This window comes from Ceratotherium simum, chromosome 1 (genome assembly GCF_057802395.1).
Source record: "Ceratotherium simum simum isolate JZ-2026a chromosome 1, ASM5780239v1, whole genome shotgun sequence".
In the NCBI taxonomy this organism is placed as follows: Eukaryota; Metazoa; Chordata; class Mammalia; order Perissodactyla; family Rhinocerotidae; genus Ceratotherium; species Ceratotherium simum.
Window position 1 is genome coordinate 62832246 of NC_141900.1, and position 14750 is coordinate 62846995.

At 54.0% G+C, this 14750-nt stretch overlaps 1 protein-coding gene across 3 annotated transcripts in view; it reads left to right on the forward strand.

The window, feature by feature from the left end:
- Positions 1-14750, forward strand: part of ADCYAP1R1 (ADCYAP receptor type I) — a 58834-nt gene that overhangs the window by 16628 nt on the left and 27456 nt on the right. For all 3 annotated transcript variants that reach the window (XM_087429300.1, XM_014785967.2, XM_004418858.3), the window contains exons 4-6: positions 10638-10748; positions 12178-12198; positions 13240-13281. In XM_087429300.1, the coding sequence (XP_087285426.1) occupies positions 10638-10748; positions 12178-12198; positions 13240-13281 (174 nt within the window). The remainder of the gene's footprint in view (positions 1-10637; positions 10749-12177; positions 12199-13239; positions 13282-14750) is intronic.

The following is a 14750-nucleotide window of genomic DNA, read 5'->3' on the forward strand; positions in this document are numbered from 1 at the left end:
TTGCTAAAGCCAGTCCAGTATGAGACAGAGGTGGAACTTGTATTGGGGCAGCCTGTGCCCTCAGCCACTGGGATACACTGCCTCAGAGGAATGATATGATACTCTCTGAGCCCCCTGTCACCAGCCATGCAACTGTATGAAGAGCACTTAACACCTTCATTTTCTTGATGCAAAATGGAGGAAAAAATAGTATCTACCACACAGGATCACTGCATTAAATGACAGTTGTGAGAAGTGCTAAGGAGGGTGTGTGGCATTTGCTAAGTGCTCAGCTAAGACATTGCCGTTATTTAGAGTTGTCGTCTCATAGTGTGGACTGCCTCCAGGGTCTCCTCTCTTCTGCTGGATCCGAGTTCTTCTGGGGAAGGGTGGAGGCATCTCTAGGAAAAGGTCAGTGCAGTTTGGAACAATCTGGAAAGACTTTCTGGAAGAGCAGAGGAAGGGTTGGGGGCCAGATCTGGGCTTCAGAGGGCAGATGGAGAGGCATGGGAAGACAGGAGAGAAAGCTCCAGGTGGGGATGACCTGAGTCAGGGTAAAGGAGCAGTGAGTATTATGGGCAGGAATTGTAACAGCCAACACTTAAGTACCAGGGACCAGGTTCTAAATCTTTGCACACGTACAGTCGCACAATATAGCTCATTTAAACCTCACCAGGCTATGGGCTGGGTAGAGTTTCCTTCCCATTTTTCAGATGAGGCTCTGCAGACTCACAGTTAGGTTATTAGCCTGGTACCCAGTAAGTCAGGCAGCCAGGAAGGCTGGGGCCAGGATGTGCGTTCGATGGTTTCAGAGTTCTTCCTCTTAACCACCACACTGCTTTTCGGCTCAGAAGAGGAGTGAGGAGACACCCTCACCCCCAGCTTTCCGCCTGGCTGCAGTGAAAGGTCATAGGGCAGAGGAAGTTGAAATGAGTCTGGAGAGAGGAGCTGGGAGGGGAGGGCCTTAAGTGTGCCCCCGGAGATCTGCACTTTTCTTGGCTCTGAAAAGGCCAAAGGGCATTTGCATTTCTAAGGACCAGGACAGCATGAGGCCTCAGCCTCTAGTGACCTGCTTGGCTCGGTCGCGCAGGCCCCAGCTCCAGCGAGGGGAGGCCGAGGAGTGTCCAGCCTGGCTCTCTTCAGGCTGTGGTTGGCAGGGGCCTTTCTCTGCAAGCTGACGTTGGAGTTGCCCCTCCTTAAGGGACTTGAGAGCAGGTGGCCCCTGGCACCTTTCCAATGCTGAAGTTCTGGGAGAGCATTGACCCTGCAGTCAGCAACCAGGGGAGGGTTTGCTAGGGCCTTTAATTTTCCCGTGTGCTCCATACGAGCCTCAGGCCAGATCCTTGGGGCATCCTTGTCATTGCAGCTGAGCTAGGCTTCTTGGCTTCCGATTAAACCTGCTTGTGAAATACAGGCAGCAATCCATCTCATTGCACTGTGCGGTGCATTAGAACCCCCGGGAGCACTTACAGATGCAGATGTCCAGGCCCTCCCCAACCGGTGTGATCAGCATTTGGGTGGGGGCCTTGTGGAGGGTATGTGTTAATAGCTTCCAGATGATTCTGAAGTGTATCCAAGTTTGACAACCACTGATGTGGCCAAAGAATAGCATCCACAAGGCTGCTCATGCCATCTGGAGCCAGAGAGCAACCCCCAGGGCACAGGTAGAGCAGACTGGGACCTCACTCCTAGGAGCCAGGAGTCAAATTTGAGTGTAATGGAAAATCGGCAGTTGTGTGTTATGCTGTCAACCTGTGCGTGGGGGGAATTGAGAGACCCTTCCACTACACCCCTTCTCTGCACCTCCCCTGCCCCTTCTGTCCCTAAGCACACACACAGTACACAGAACGCTGGCCAGAGGTCAGCCGATGTCCCTGAAATGCACTTCAAAATGCAAAAAGAAAAACTGTCAGCTTGTTTCAGAGACTGTGTGAACTCACAGCAATGTTTTTATTTTTTTGTGTGTATTTATATATATTTTGTGTGTCTCCCCATAATCTTTTAAATCCAATAAAGTGAGTGCATTGGAATGAGGACCCTGATCTGTTAGAGGTGAGGTGTGTCTGTGGCACTGTGTGTGTGGTCGAGGGGATGGTGGGGGGCTCCCAGGAAGGTACCCACATCCCCTCAAATTCTTGTCCCTCACTGGTCCTGGGTCTTCCATTCCAAAAAGAACATGGGATGGTAATGCATATAGTGGCCTTCAGAGGCACCAACACTCCGCAGGCAGCCGAAGGGTAGGGTAGGTAAGGTAGTGGAGAGTCAAAGCCAGTCTTCTGACTGGGTGGTTTGGTCCACAACATCCTTGGCGTGTTTTAAAGATGTTTATTGGGGCGGTTATTGAGGAGATAAATTAAGTGGTTTTGTCCCTCATTCCAAACCCCTGAATGCTAAATGGAACTTGAGACAACACCAAGTCCAGCTCTGTCACGTGACACGCAGAGAGGCTGAGGCCAGAGGTGGCAGTCACTGGCTGAGTCATACCGAGGGCTGGAGCCAGCTCTGGGACAGGACCCAGATCTGCCGTCCCAGCAGGGAGCGCCCTTTGTGCTGTGGGGCTCTTGTGCCCAGAGAGCAGGAGAGAGGACTCCTGTGCGTGGGAACCAGCGTCTTGCTCTTGAGCATCCCAGGCCCATGCGGGTCACAGGCACCGCCTGCTGGGCCGGCTGCTTTGTTCTCTGTGCAGCCCGGGCCGCCTGCCTGCCCAGGGTGAGCCCAGCCGGCACTTCTCTTTGCCAGGCTGCGGGCTTCCGTCAGCCTGGAGGCCTTGCCTGCATTTAAGCAGGGCTGGTGGGGTGTAGTCCTCCTTAGGGGCTCCGCATACTCTGGAGAGGATGGAGCAGGCAGGCCTGCAGTGGCCTTGGCAGGGACAGGAGGGAGACGGCTTGGAGGGAGACTAGAAAGCCTGCTCGTTGCTAATCTGATCCGGCCTCTGAGGCCTGTCTGAGGTGCAGAGTGCCTCGTCCCAGCCTCACCAGAAGGGGAGAGGCCTGGAGGAGGGGGAGCCACTGCAGGGCTGGGCCCGGGCTCCCCATCCTTGGAGCCAGATCAGCTTCTCTCAGCTGCTCTGCTCTCTCCCAGCTGCTCTGAGACTGAACAGGCACCCAGAGTGGAGAAGGGTGGGGTCTGCTGGGACCCTAGCTCTGAGGAGCTCACTTTCCAGATCTGACAGAGGGTTCCATTTCTGTCCAAACCTGTTTTCCTTTAGTCCCATAGTTCTCAGATTTAGGCCTGTGTTAGAACTTTTCTGGAAGGCTTGTTAAAACACGGATTGCTGGGCCAGCACCAGAGTTTCTGACTCAGTGGGTCTGGGTGGGGCCTGAGCATCTGCATCTCTGGCAGTTCCCATTGTGTTCCTGGTCTGGGGTCCACACTTTGAGAACCACTGACTTCTGGTTGGGTAGGCTGCATCTTTAGTCCTCCCCCGCCCCCAGCTCTGAGCTCGCAGCTGGTCCTCATTTTAGGGATCAGAAACATTGGCTATAAAGGGAATTCCAGTAAATGGAATCATTTTTTACCCTAGAATTGTATGCTAAAATGAGGGCTTTGTTCTAACAATACTCAGGCATCCTGGGGTGGCTTCAGAAAGGGAGGACCGTGCCCTTGTCTGAGTCCCTTTGGTGCCCTGGTCTCACGGGTTTTGAACTGGACAAAATCATCGCCGTGACAACCCGAGATTAGCTCCTTGTTTTGTTCCAGTCGAGGCCAATGGCTCTTGCGTTCTCTCTCTGTTCAACTTGCCCAAGTGGTCTTTTTCCCTCCTGCCGTCAGAAGGCACTGCCTCTCCTTGGCTGCTTTGTGTGTAGTGTCTGAATGGGAGCAGCCCCGGAGGGTGTGCACAGCGTTCTCCCACGGCGCAGGAATCCCCCGGTGCCTGAATTCTCTGACCAATTCCCTAGAGGCTTCCGGTGGGACAGACTGAGCCAGGAGGGCACGGGAGGACTCAATGTAGAGTTGGGGCACAAGTGGGAGGCTTGGGGGTATCAAAGTGGAGAGTTCTCCCAGGACTAGGACCGGTTCTGATTCTTGACCTCCTCTGCAGGGGGAAGAAGAGGAGGAGAACTTTCTCGACCTCTCAAGAGTGTCTGATGCACTTGACCATCTCCTCCTTGAAGTGTGCTTTCCTGGCTGTGTCACTAACCTCTGCTGGTTTTCCTTGTGTTTCTGGCTACTCCTCCTCAGTCTCCTTTGTCAGCTCCTCTTCTGAATGTTGACATTCCTTCTTCTGTTGGGGCCAGGCCCTGTTCTCTTCTCTTTTCTTCTCGGATCTACACTCTCTCACTAGACATATCATCCAGGTCCATGGCCCTACGTGGCATCCCTGTGCTGACCACTTCCCATTCTCTTTCTCTGGTTCTGACCTCCCCTCTGGATTCCAGACTTTATCTAACTGCCTATTTGAAATCTAGCTGCACGTGGCTCTTCGCACCATCTCAAACTAAACCTGTCGCAGACTAAACCCTTGAGTTCCAGCTTGCCTGATTCCCTCCACCATTTGCTTCTCGTCCAGTCCTCTGTCCCATTGTGGCAAATGGCTCATCCATCCAGACACTCAAGCCAGAAACCCAGGTGCCATCCTTGGTACCTCTCTCCCCTTCACTACATTAGAGCAGCCTAGACTACATTGCAGTAACAAATAAATCTTAAAATCTCAGCGACTTAGCATGGTAACATTTATTATTTGCACGTGGCACAGGCCAGTGTGGTCAGTAGAGGTGGGGCTGGAGCTCGACTCCGTGTGGTCCTTCAGGGATCCAGGCTCCTTCCATCTAGGAACACTGCCACCCTCAACACGTGGCCTCCAAGGGTGCAGCACAGAGGGGAGAGACAAGGGCTGTGGAGCCTGTGAGGGATGAATTGAGACCAGTCACTCCTACCCACTTACAATTGGTGAGAACTCAGTCACATGAGATGGGTGAGCGCCAGCAGTCCCTGGCACACGTACCGGCCGTGTCCAGCCAGTCTGTCACCAAGCCCTGTCAGTCCTGCTTCCAGACTCTCCTACACAGAACTTCTTTCCATCTCGGCTGCCATGGCTCCACTCAGGCCCCTCCCCCCTCCCCTGGACTGCTGCCATGTCCTAACACACATGTCCTGTGTTTGCTTTTCTGCTCTTGAAATATATTACCTTCCCACACAGCTGACTCAGATCATGTGACTCCTTGTCTTAAATCCATCTGTGGGAGGCAGAATAATGCCCCCACCGAAGATACCCACATCCTAATCCTCAAAGCCTGGGAATGTGTTGACTTACATGGCAAAAGGGACTTGGCAGGTATAATTAAGGATTTTAAGATGAAGAGAGTATCCTGGATGATTCAGGTGGATCCTGCTAAACACGAGGGCCCTTAGAAGTGAAAGAAGAGACAGGAGAGTCAGAGAAGGAGAGGGGTTTGAGGATGCTATGCTACTGGCTTTGAAGATGGAGAAAGGGGCCACAAGGCAAGGAATGTGGGCAGCCTCTTGAATCTGGAAACGACAAGGAAACAGATTCTTCCCTAGAGCCTCCAGAAGAAACGCAGCCCTGTTGACGTCTTGATTTTAGCCAGCGGGACCCGTTTCCGACTTCTGACCTCCAGGACTGTAAGATAAGAAATTGTGTCATTTTAAGCCGCTAAGTTTGCTTTGTTACAGCAGCAATAGGAAAGTAATACACCATCCCAGGGCTTCTCAGCATTTAGCAGAAAATCCAAAATCTGTCACGCGACCCTGGGACGATAAGCTCTGTGCAGGCAGAGACTGGGCTGTTGTATTCACTCCAGTATTGCTCTGCAGCGTCTGACTCAAATAGGCACTTAATATTTCTAGAATAAATGAGTGAATAAGAGGGATGGAAGGGGAAAGTGAGAAGAAAAGAAGGGTAAAGGAGGACAGGGAGGAGAGGGAGAAAAGGCGTCTTGAAATCTTTAGTCCCAACGAAACTCAGCTTTGTTGGGCCTGGAGTCTGGAACAGGTGGGGACAGAGAAGCTGGACGTATTCCGTGGGTGTGGAAGGAAAATGAGTTGCTGTCCTTAGTTAGACAAACTGCAGGCTCTCTCAGGAGCCCAAATCCTGTCCTCGTCTCTCTGGAAAGGGTCCCTGGGAGGATTCGGCTCCCAGGCCCCTGAGGCCAGAGCAGGTCCCATCAAGAATGAGAAAGGAGAGAGCGCGTGGCTCTTCCTGTGCGGGTCAGGCTGGGAGGTGATAACTGCAGGAGAGATGTGCGAGGGGCATTCTGGGAAGCCTTGAGGAGGTGGCCTGAGTCTCCTGTGACCCCCGTGATGCAGGCCAGAGGGGTGGGTGGAGGGTGTGAGCTCCCCACAGAGTCAGGTACATTGTTCCCTAAAGGCAAACTGCTTCTTTACTCACAACACCAAACAATAGTCCAATTTTCTGCGGACACCAACTGGATGTCCCTACAATTTAATTCAATTCTGACACTACCTGGAGTTAGCACAGACCCTACAGATTAGGAGCACAGTCTCACAAGACTGCCCTCCTACTTCAGATGCCAGTCGCAAGTCATGGGTCCCCAGGTTACCCACACTTCTGTCTGACTTGGCTACAAATCAGAGGTTCCCATGACCTCCTCCTCATCTTTAATAATTTGCTATAATGGCTCACAGAACTCAGGGAAACACATTTACCAGTTTACAATAAAGGATATCATAAATGATATAAATGAACAGCCAGATGAAGAGGTACATAAGGTGAGGTCCAGACGGATCCCAAGTGCAGGAGCTTCTGTCTCCGTGGAGTGGGGTGCACCACCCTCCTGGCACGTGCATGTGTTCACCAACCAAGAAGCTCTCTGAACCCCATTGTTTAGGTTTATTTTGGAGGTTCCGTTATGTAGGCGTGATTGATTAAGTTATTGGCCGTTAAAGATTAACTCGATTTCCAGCCTGCCTCCCATACCATAGGTTGAGGGGTGGGGCTGAAAGTTCCCACCCTCTAATCACATGATTGGTTCCTCTGGGAACCAGTCCCATCCTCCAGAGTCACTTCATTGGCGTAAACGCACGTAGGCCGAAAGGGGCTTATGAATAACAGAAGATGCTGCTCTCACTCCATCACTCAGGAAATTTCAAGGCTTTTAGGATCTCTGCGTCTGGAACATGGGACGAAGACCAAATATATAATTCTTATTATATTACAGTGTCCCAGTTCCTAAACCCAGACACTGGGATTGGGCCCTGGAGTTGGGGCTTCTAGTTCTTGGCTTTCCACCTGCCCTGGTGCTGCAAGAATTGCCCCAGGACCCTTAGTCTCTGGAAGGGACCCCAGCTGGGAACCTAAGGAGGCACCAGGAGAGTTTCCAGAGTGTGGCAGGCCATGGGGGTGGGGTGGTGGGACCTTGGCAGATGCCCCTGGAGAGATGTTGGTCTTGGCAGTGGGGACAGGGAAGGCAGTTCCAGCCTCCCCAGCCATCCTCCTGGGCACCAGCAGGTCCTGAGTGAATCTCTGTTCCAGATTGGAGCTCTGGTCACTCGGAGTCGGGAGTAACCCTGGAGACACCCAACCCTCACTGTGCACATAGGGAAACTGAGTCAGGGCGGAGGAGTAGAGACTTGGCAGAGACGTGCAGAAGTCAACAAAACTCAAGTCCTGTGGCTGCCATGCAGGTGCTGAGGGGACACCCTGCCTTTCCCTCCCTCTGCCCTTCTCAGTGTGTTTTCTCCACCACTGTAGCCCTGGGCCTGGTGGGTTGACGCTCAGTAAACAGTTGTTAAGAGGATGAAGCCCCTGCCCTGCCTCTGTGCCTCTGGCCTCACACCTGGGAGCCCCTTCTCCCTTCGTGCCATCCCACCTGAGCCCTGTGTCCCTCCCGTCCCTCAGCCCTCGTGACTGTGCTCCCTCTATCTGACGTGCCCTGGGACCTCAGGAACATCAGCTGGTGGTAGCAGCTGGCTGTGCCAGGGCCTAATGTTCCACATTAAGGGAACAGCTGTTGGCTGGGGCTCCCAGGGCATGGGCCAGGCACGGCCACACTGCACACCGTTCCACAGCCAACGCGGCCACGGCAGCTAAAGATGTGTGGCTGGGTCTCTTTCAAGTCCGTGATGTCATAACGAGTCGTGTGCTGGCTGGATATCCTGCTGTGATGGATGGACAGGGATCATCAATAACAGGCCTGTTGCTGTGAGACCTGGGACTTGGCTCCCCCCTTGTGGCCCCCAGGGTCTTCACCTTCTTGATTTGTTGTCTTCAGAGCTTTCTATGGTGCTTCCAGCTCCCAAACTCGGTCATCTTGGGAGCAGGATGCTAAAGGCCAATGTAACTGGGTGTGAATTCCAGAATAGCCAGGTCTGAATTCTGAGAGACAAGGTTTTCTGCACCCAGAAGCCGTGGGTGCCTTCTGGTCCAGACAGCACCCACAAGTGGGTCATGGACCCCAGCAGAGAGGCTGTGAGCTCATGAGGCTGCCCCAGGTCCCCTTCCCTGGCACCTGCCCAGGCTTCCCCCCGTGACCCGTCGGCGGCCCCCACTGGCCTTCCTTCTCACCTTGCGGGGCTCTGTTTCGTCTCCCGCCTGGGCTTCTCTCAGGGGAATGATTCCCAGGGACACCTAATTGAAATGATGAAATTAATTTTAATACAACAGCGAACATGCGTTGAGGGAGCCCAGCGTTCTTCTGAGAGCTTTACATGTATGAACTCATTAATCCTCACCGCAGCCCCGTGTGGTGGGAGGCTGTCGGTCACCCGCTGGCTGTCTCTTCTCTGGCAGAGAGGCCCTCTCTGAAGCTCGTCTTTGTAGACGGCTCAGCAGGGTGCGGTGGCTTTCCTGAAACTGCACTCTGCTGTCGGACATTCACACTGCTGCCCCCCTCATACCCCTTGGCCCCTTTCTCTCGATTCCATCACGACATGCACTTCCTCTGCCCACCCCATAAATATGGGGGTCCCCGGGGTTCCCTCCTCCATCCTCTTCTCACTTCGTTTCCTTTCCCTGGGTGAACTCTCATCCTGTGGCCTTACCCGCTCCCCATGTGCCTGAGTTTAAGGTGAGGGCCGGGCCCTGGGGACCATTTTAAGAAATTGAGGTGACAGGACCACTGCAAGGTGTTCACTGGGGGTGGTGGGCTGTACAACCTGGCCAGGTCTTCCTTTTGAAGAGATCATGGTCACAGCTGTGTGGGGTCGGGTGAGGAGACCACTGGGGAGGCTGCAACCATGTTCCCGGTGAAAGATGGTTAGCCTTGAGCTAGGTGGGGGTGTGGGATGGACAGCAGTGCATGGGTTTCACAAATACTTGGAGGTCACACCAGCAGGACTTCGTGGCTGATTGGATATGGAGCGTGGAGGAGGTGGAGACAAAGCAAGGGTGACTCCAGGTTTCTAGCTGGGCTGAGACAGGAAATTGGGTTTTAGTAGGAGATGCCGAGTCGAGTCTTGGACACGCTGTGTTGGGACTGTCTTTGGCCCTTAAAGGCACGGATATCTGGCAGGCAGCTGGCCATGGGGTTGGAGTTGTCTGTGTGTCATTCTGTCCTTACGTCCGTGGGCTGAGTGATTTCGTTCAAGGTGAGTGCGGCAAGGGTCCGAGGGCAGGGCAGCCCCCAGCACCTGCGTTCAGTCAGGGTGGGCAGGGCGGGGCCCCGTCAGTGAGGGTGAAGAGCAAGGTCACTGGTGGCCCAGGAGAGAAGCGTTTCAGTGGAGAGGAGGGATAGAGTCAGAGGAAGGAGTGAAGCATGAAGGGGAGGTGAGGAGGTGGCGACGAGGGATGCAGAGCTCCACAGAGAGGCTGGAATGGGCCTGAAGGAGAGAGAGTGCATGGCGGTCGGAGGGTCCATGGAGCCCCCACGTCTGAAAATCTGGTCGTCAAGCTCAGCATCTTCCTCCTCCTCATGGCTTGCATCCAATGAGGCTCCAGTCTTGATACCCCCTGAATACCTCTCAGTTTGTCCTTGCTCCCTCCGCCTCCCTTGGCATTCACCTGACTGGGGCCTGTGCCTCCCCACTGCACTGGGCTCCCAAGTGGTCCTTGCCTCCTGTCTCTTCGTGCTCCGAGTCCTTCCACAGTTCCGGGCCTTGGCCCTGCAGGCATCTGCCTGGATGGCTTTCCCCTTTTCCCCAACTGGCCAATTTGTGCTATTCCTTGAAGTCCTAGCTCCACGCCATCCCCGTCCCAGGCCTGCCCTGAGAGGTGGGTGGGGCCATGGGCAGCTCCGTCAGGCCAGCCAGTTCCTGCCCCTCCACCTAGGGGGAAGGAGGGCCCACAGAAGAGGTGGATCTGATGCTGGACCCCACAGTGATGGTGCAGCCTGGAGATGCCGAGGAGCTGGTGTGTGGTGATGTGGGGGGAGTGCCACAAAGACCCCCAGTATCTCATTCTTAGGAATCCTGCCCTGGCCTGGGGGCTGGGCCTGCTTCTTCCTTCCCCACAATCCTGCCGGGACTGTAGGGCTGACGTAAAATCAGATGAGGGCCCCCTTCCCACCCCAGGAGCTCCTGAAATGTCTCCTCTTTGAGGATCTTCCAGGGGCAGGGCTGAGCCCTGCCTCAAACACCTTCTCTCCCCTTAAACTGCTCCCTCCTCCTGCAAGGGCCTGGCTCATGAGTGTGTTCGCGCATGCTCATGTATGTGTATGTGTGCACGTGTGCATGCCTGCATGTGTGTGTGTGTGAGTGTGTAAGGGCTGGGGCCCCTCTCAGCATGGTTCTCTTCCCCACAGGCTGCCCCGGGATGTGGGACAACATCACGTGTTGGAAGCCCGCCCACGTGGGTGAGATGGTCCTTGTCAGCTGCCCCGCCGAACTCTTCCGAATCTTCAACCCGGACCAAGGTGGGTTTCCCCTGGAGCCTCTTCAGGCCATGCTTAGGTCCAGCCTGCTCCCCACACTCGGGCCCCAGGCCTTGCTGGAGACAAGCACTAAGGACACGGGGCACCCTGCAGGCAGAGGTTCCCCCCTGCTGGGTTGGGGCCTTGATTCGAGGAGGATGGAGGGCGGACTCCTGAGGGACCTGAGTCGCATGTATGGCCATACACAGATCCGTGGAGACCCGGGTCTCAGCTTCCTCCTTCACTTGCCTAAGGCTTCGGCCCATGTCCTTCTAGAAGTGGAGAATTTCCACGTTTCACTCCACTGTGAGAGGCCGAAGGCAAATTCTCTTTCACCTGGAACTCCGTCAACCTTGGCTCTGCCTGGGGGGGAAGGTGCTTGCAGGAGGTGGCAGAGGGAGATGGTGGCAGGATGTTGGGGTGCCAGGCCCCTGTCTCCGGCTCCCATCCTGAGACCAGAGAAGGCAGGGTTTAGCTACGATGCAGCCCACCTCACCTCCCCTCTTCTCCTTCTGGGGTCTGTTAGCTGCACCGCCCACCTCCAGACCTCCTGCCAGCCCAGGAGGAGGGTGGCAGTTAAACTCTCCCATCTGACAACTTGGGGACTGGGTGGGACCCAGAGGAGGACAGGAAGTGAATTTTGAAAGAGGAGACCTACGAGCCAAGTGCTGCAGCAAGAGGTACAGTGTGAACGGTGGGGCGTCAGGCACGGCGGCGCCCAGTGATTCAGCCCGATCTCGAATTCACTCCTGTAGAAACCAGCTTAATCACTTCCTCCATGCATGTGCTCCTTTCATTCAGTCACATGTTTAAAGTTTATTGAGCATCTCCTCTAGGTCAGCACCATGGCAAGACTGCTTCTTTTCAACAACAAAAAAAGGCGAAATGAATCAGCAGTAAAATGAGGTTTTCTTAAGATTAACTTGCCTTCAGACTCCATCCCTCCTCTGGCAATTGCACAATGAACGTGTTATTTTCACCTGATTCTTAATGGCTCATTAAGGCAGGGCCTTTTAGCATCTCTGTTCACAAAGCTGGGTTAGTGAGACTTGCCTTAAATACTTAGAAAGTTGAGAATGGCATTTCTCCTTTCGTCTCTTGGTTCCCAGGGCTGAAGCTGGCGTCCATTGTAAAAGTTGATGCTTTGCAGGTTATTGGAGATACAGGAGCCCTGATCTCTCTCTTCCTCTCAGATGCCCCTGCTCGTTTCTCTTTAACTGTGTCCAGTGCTGGAGGAAGAGGTAGAAGCCTCCACTGTCTGGCGGGTCCCCCCCTTGCAGTCCTCATGCCTCTGGGCCCCCAGCAGAGCCTCTCCAGAGTTTGGGAGTGGGGAGGGGGAGAGGAAGGAAATCAGCAGGGCCCAGTGTGAGCAGACCCAACTTCAGCCCCCTTGCTCACTTCTTCCTTCTTTCTCTCTCTTTCTCTGTTTCAGCCTGGGAGACAGAAACCATTGGTAAGAGGAACCTTGGAGAGGACACACTGCTGCTCGCCTGTCCTTCTGTCCGTCCAGCGGGAGCCCATCTCTAACTGCTGGGAATGGGTGGGGGTGGCATGAGAGGCTCATCAGGGACCAGGTTCTTCCCTCTTCCCGCCTCCCCACCGTGGCCATCCTGGAGGTTGGGGGACACAGGAAGTTGGAGGACACAGCCCTTGGCCTCAGGGTGCTCCTGGGCTTGTTTGGGAGGACGAGACTCACCCATGAGGGTTAGAAAACAAGCCCACCCGTGTGCACAGGCACACGCACGTGCAAACGTGCAGGCCTGAACGTGTATGTGAGCCCAGACAGATACTGACGTCCCGGTGGCCGTGAAGTTGGAATGTACAGGAAGCTCAGGAGCAGAGGAGACCAAACTGTGCAGCATGCAGGCAGAATAGTGAAGAGGTTAAGGGAGACTTCCTGGAGGAGGTGACATGTCAGCTGGACCTTGGAAACAGGATTTTGAGAAGTAGAGGGGAAATGGGGGTTCATTGCTAGCAGGGTATTTGGCTTAAGAAAAGGGTGGAGATGAGAATAAAGAGTCAGGAGAGAAAGAAAAATGTCTGAAGATCAAGTCTTTGGAGTTCTGGGTTCTCTTTGATGAGAGCAGTTCGGGGGCTGAGATGGAGGGTTGAATACCAAAGAAGAAACCCAAGCCCAGGACGCATGTTGCTGTTCCTTGCCCTTTTCTTGAAAAGGCCCAATCACCCTTTTCCCTTCCTCTCCCTCTCCCGAGGCCCTCCCATCCTCCTGACGATGCCCCATTTCTACTTCCTGTGGTCCAGGGGGAGAACTGAGTCATGGGCCATCATTGGTATCACAGAAATTCAAATGACACTGGCGCCAGAAGGGGCATGTGTCAGAAAGATGTGCGGCTGCTGTGGGCAGTGCTGCCTCTTGGCTGTCCTCCAGACCAGGGGCAGCCTTGGCTTTCCGGGGTGAGAAGTAAACAGTGGATGGATGCCAGCCGATGTACGAGCGAGCGTTCTGACTCATGCCCACGTCTGTGTTTTGCAGGAGAGTTTGATTTCACTGACAGTAACTCTTTGGATCTCTCAGGTAAGGGGCCAAGCTGAGGTTGGCCATGGGTTGGCTGGAGGGAGGGCATCAGCTGACGGGTGGGGTTGGAGACCCCACTTCCAGGATGGGCTATGCCTCTCTGCGGCTGTGTGAGCTCTGGCAGGTCGCTCTCCTTCTCTGATAAAGCGGCAGATTTTCTCTACAGAAAATCTCACTCAAGGGCACAAACAGCACATTGTGCATACAATTTTAGGGGAGTGCAGATCTCTTGAAGCCCCATCTTTACCTGAAGTGGACTCCAAGTAAAGAACTCCTGGGTTAGGTGGCCGTGATAGATTTGAACTCCCATGTTGTAGAGTAGTGGTTCTCAAACTTTAATTGTGATGACAGTCACCTAGGGGGCTTGTAAAAACTTAGGTTTCTGGGCCCCACCTCCACAGCCTCTGGTTTTGTAGCACTGGGGTAGGGCCTGAGAATGTGCATTTCTAGCCAGCCTCCCAGGTGATGCTGATGGGCTGGTCTAGGGAGGGCACCCACGCTGAGAACCACTGCCCTAAGATTCTGTGCTCCCGGGAAGCCGTTGGGGCAGGAACAGCCTAGTGAAGTAGGCGCAGTCACTGCAGGGTTTTGACAATCTGGAGAGCACTCCATCTTCCGGAGGTTTCTACCTGAACAATAGAGTGGCAAATTCATGGAATAGTTCTGAACAAAAAGGTTTATACTTCTCTGAGCCCACACTGTGTTAGATAAAGGAAAAGAGAAGGAAGGAAAATAAAAGAAAGGAAATGGCTTCTACCTCTAGAACACTTTTTTAAAAATTGTCTTTCAAAGCAGCTTCCTTTCCTCTTTTCACCACCGTGATGTGGGCAAAGCTGAGAGGAGATGAGGCCCAGGGAGGGATGAGGCTTGGCCGAGGCCGTGATCCCCTGGGACGTGCAGACTTTCTGAAAGAAGTGTTCAGAGGGACTTAGAAGGAGGTTGCCAGTAGCAGCCTGAGATGGGTTTGCTGGAAGGAGCAGTTTGGCATCAAACTGTGGGACAGAAGTGACTCCTTCTCTCCCTGGGCCTGCCAGACGTCCTGCTTGTCCTGTGTCACAGGACTCAGAATCCGAGAAGTGATGGAGACCGGTGTCCCCGCCCTGGGCAGAGCTCTCTTTATGGCAGGATCACTCACCCCTGCTGCTTCCAAAGCCCCAGGAAGAGGTTTTTGACTCTCTTGGCTAAAAAGAACTGGCCTTAGATCTTCCAACTCAACTGGCAAGGACATGAGATTGGAAAAGTGGAGGGGTTCCCTGTCTTGGCCTCTGCCTTTGCCTCCTTCCTGAGCTCCCCAGAGGTGGCCTGGTCCCAGGGGGCATTCTTCTAGCAACACAGATGCTGGAGCCCCTTTTCTGCAGATGCCTCTTGTACAGTTTCCTGACCCCTGAATCCTGTGAGAGGAAGAACCATCCCCATGTGTCCTAATACACCAGGTAAACTCCCAGGAAGCCAGTCTTGGAACAGAGGTC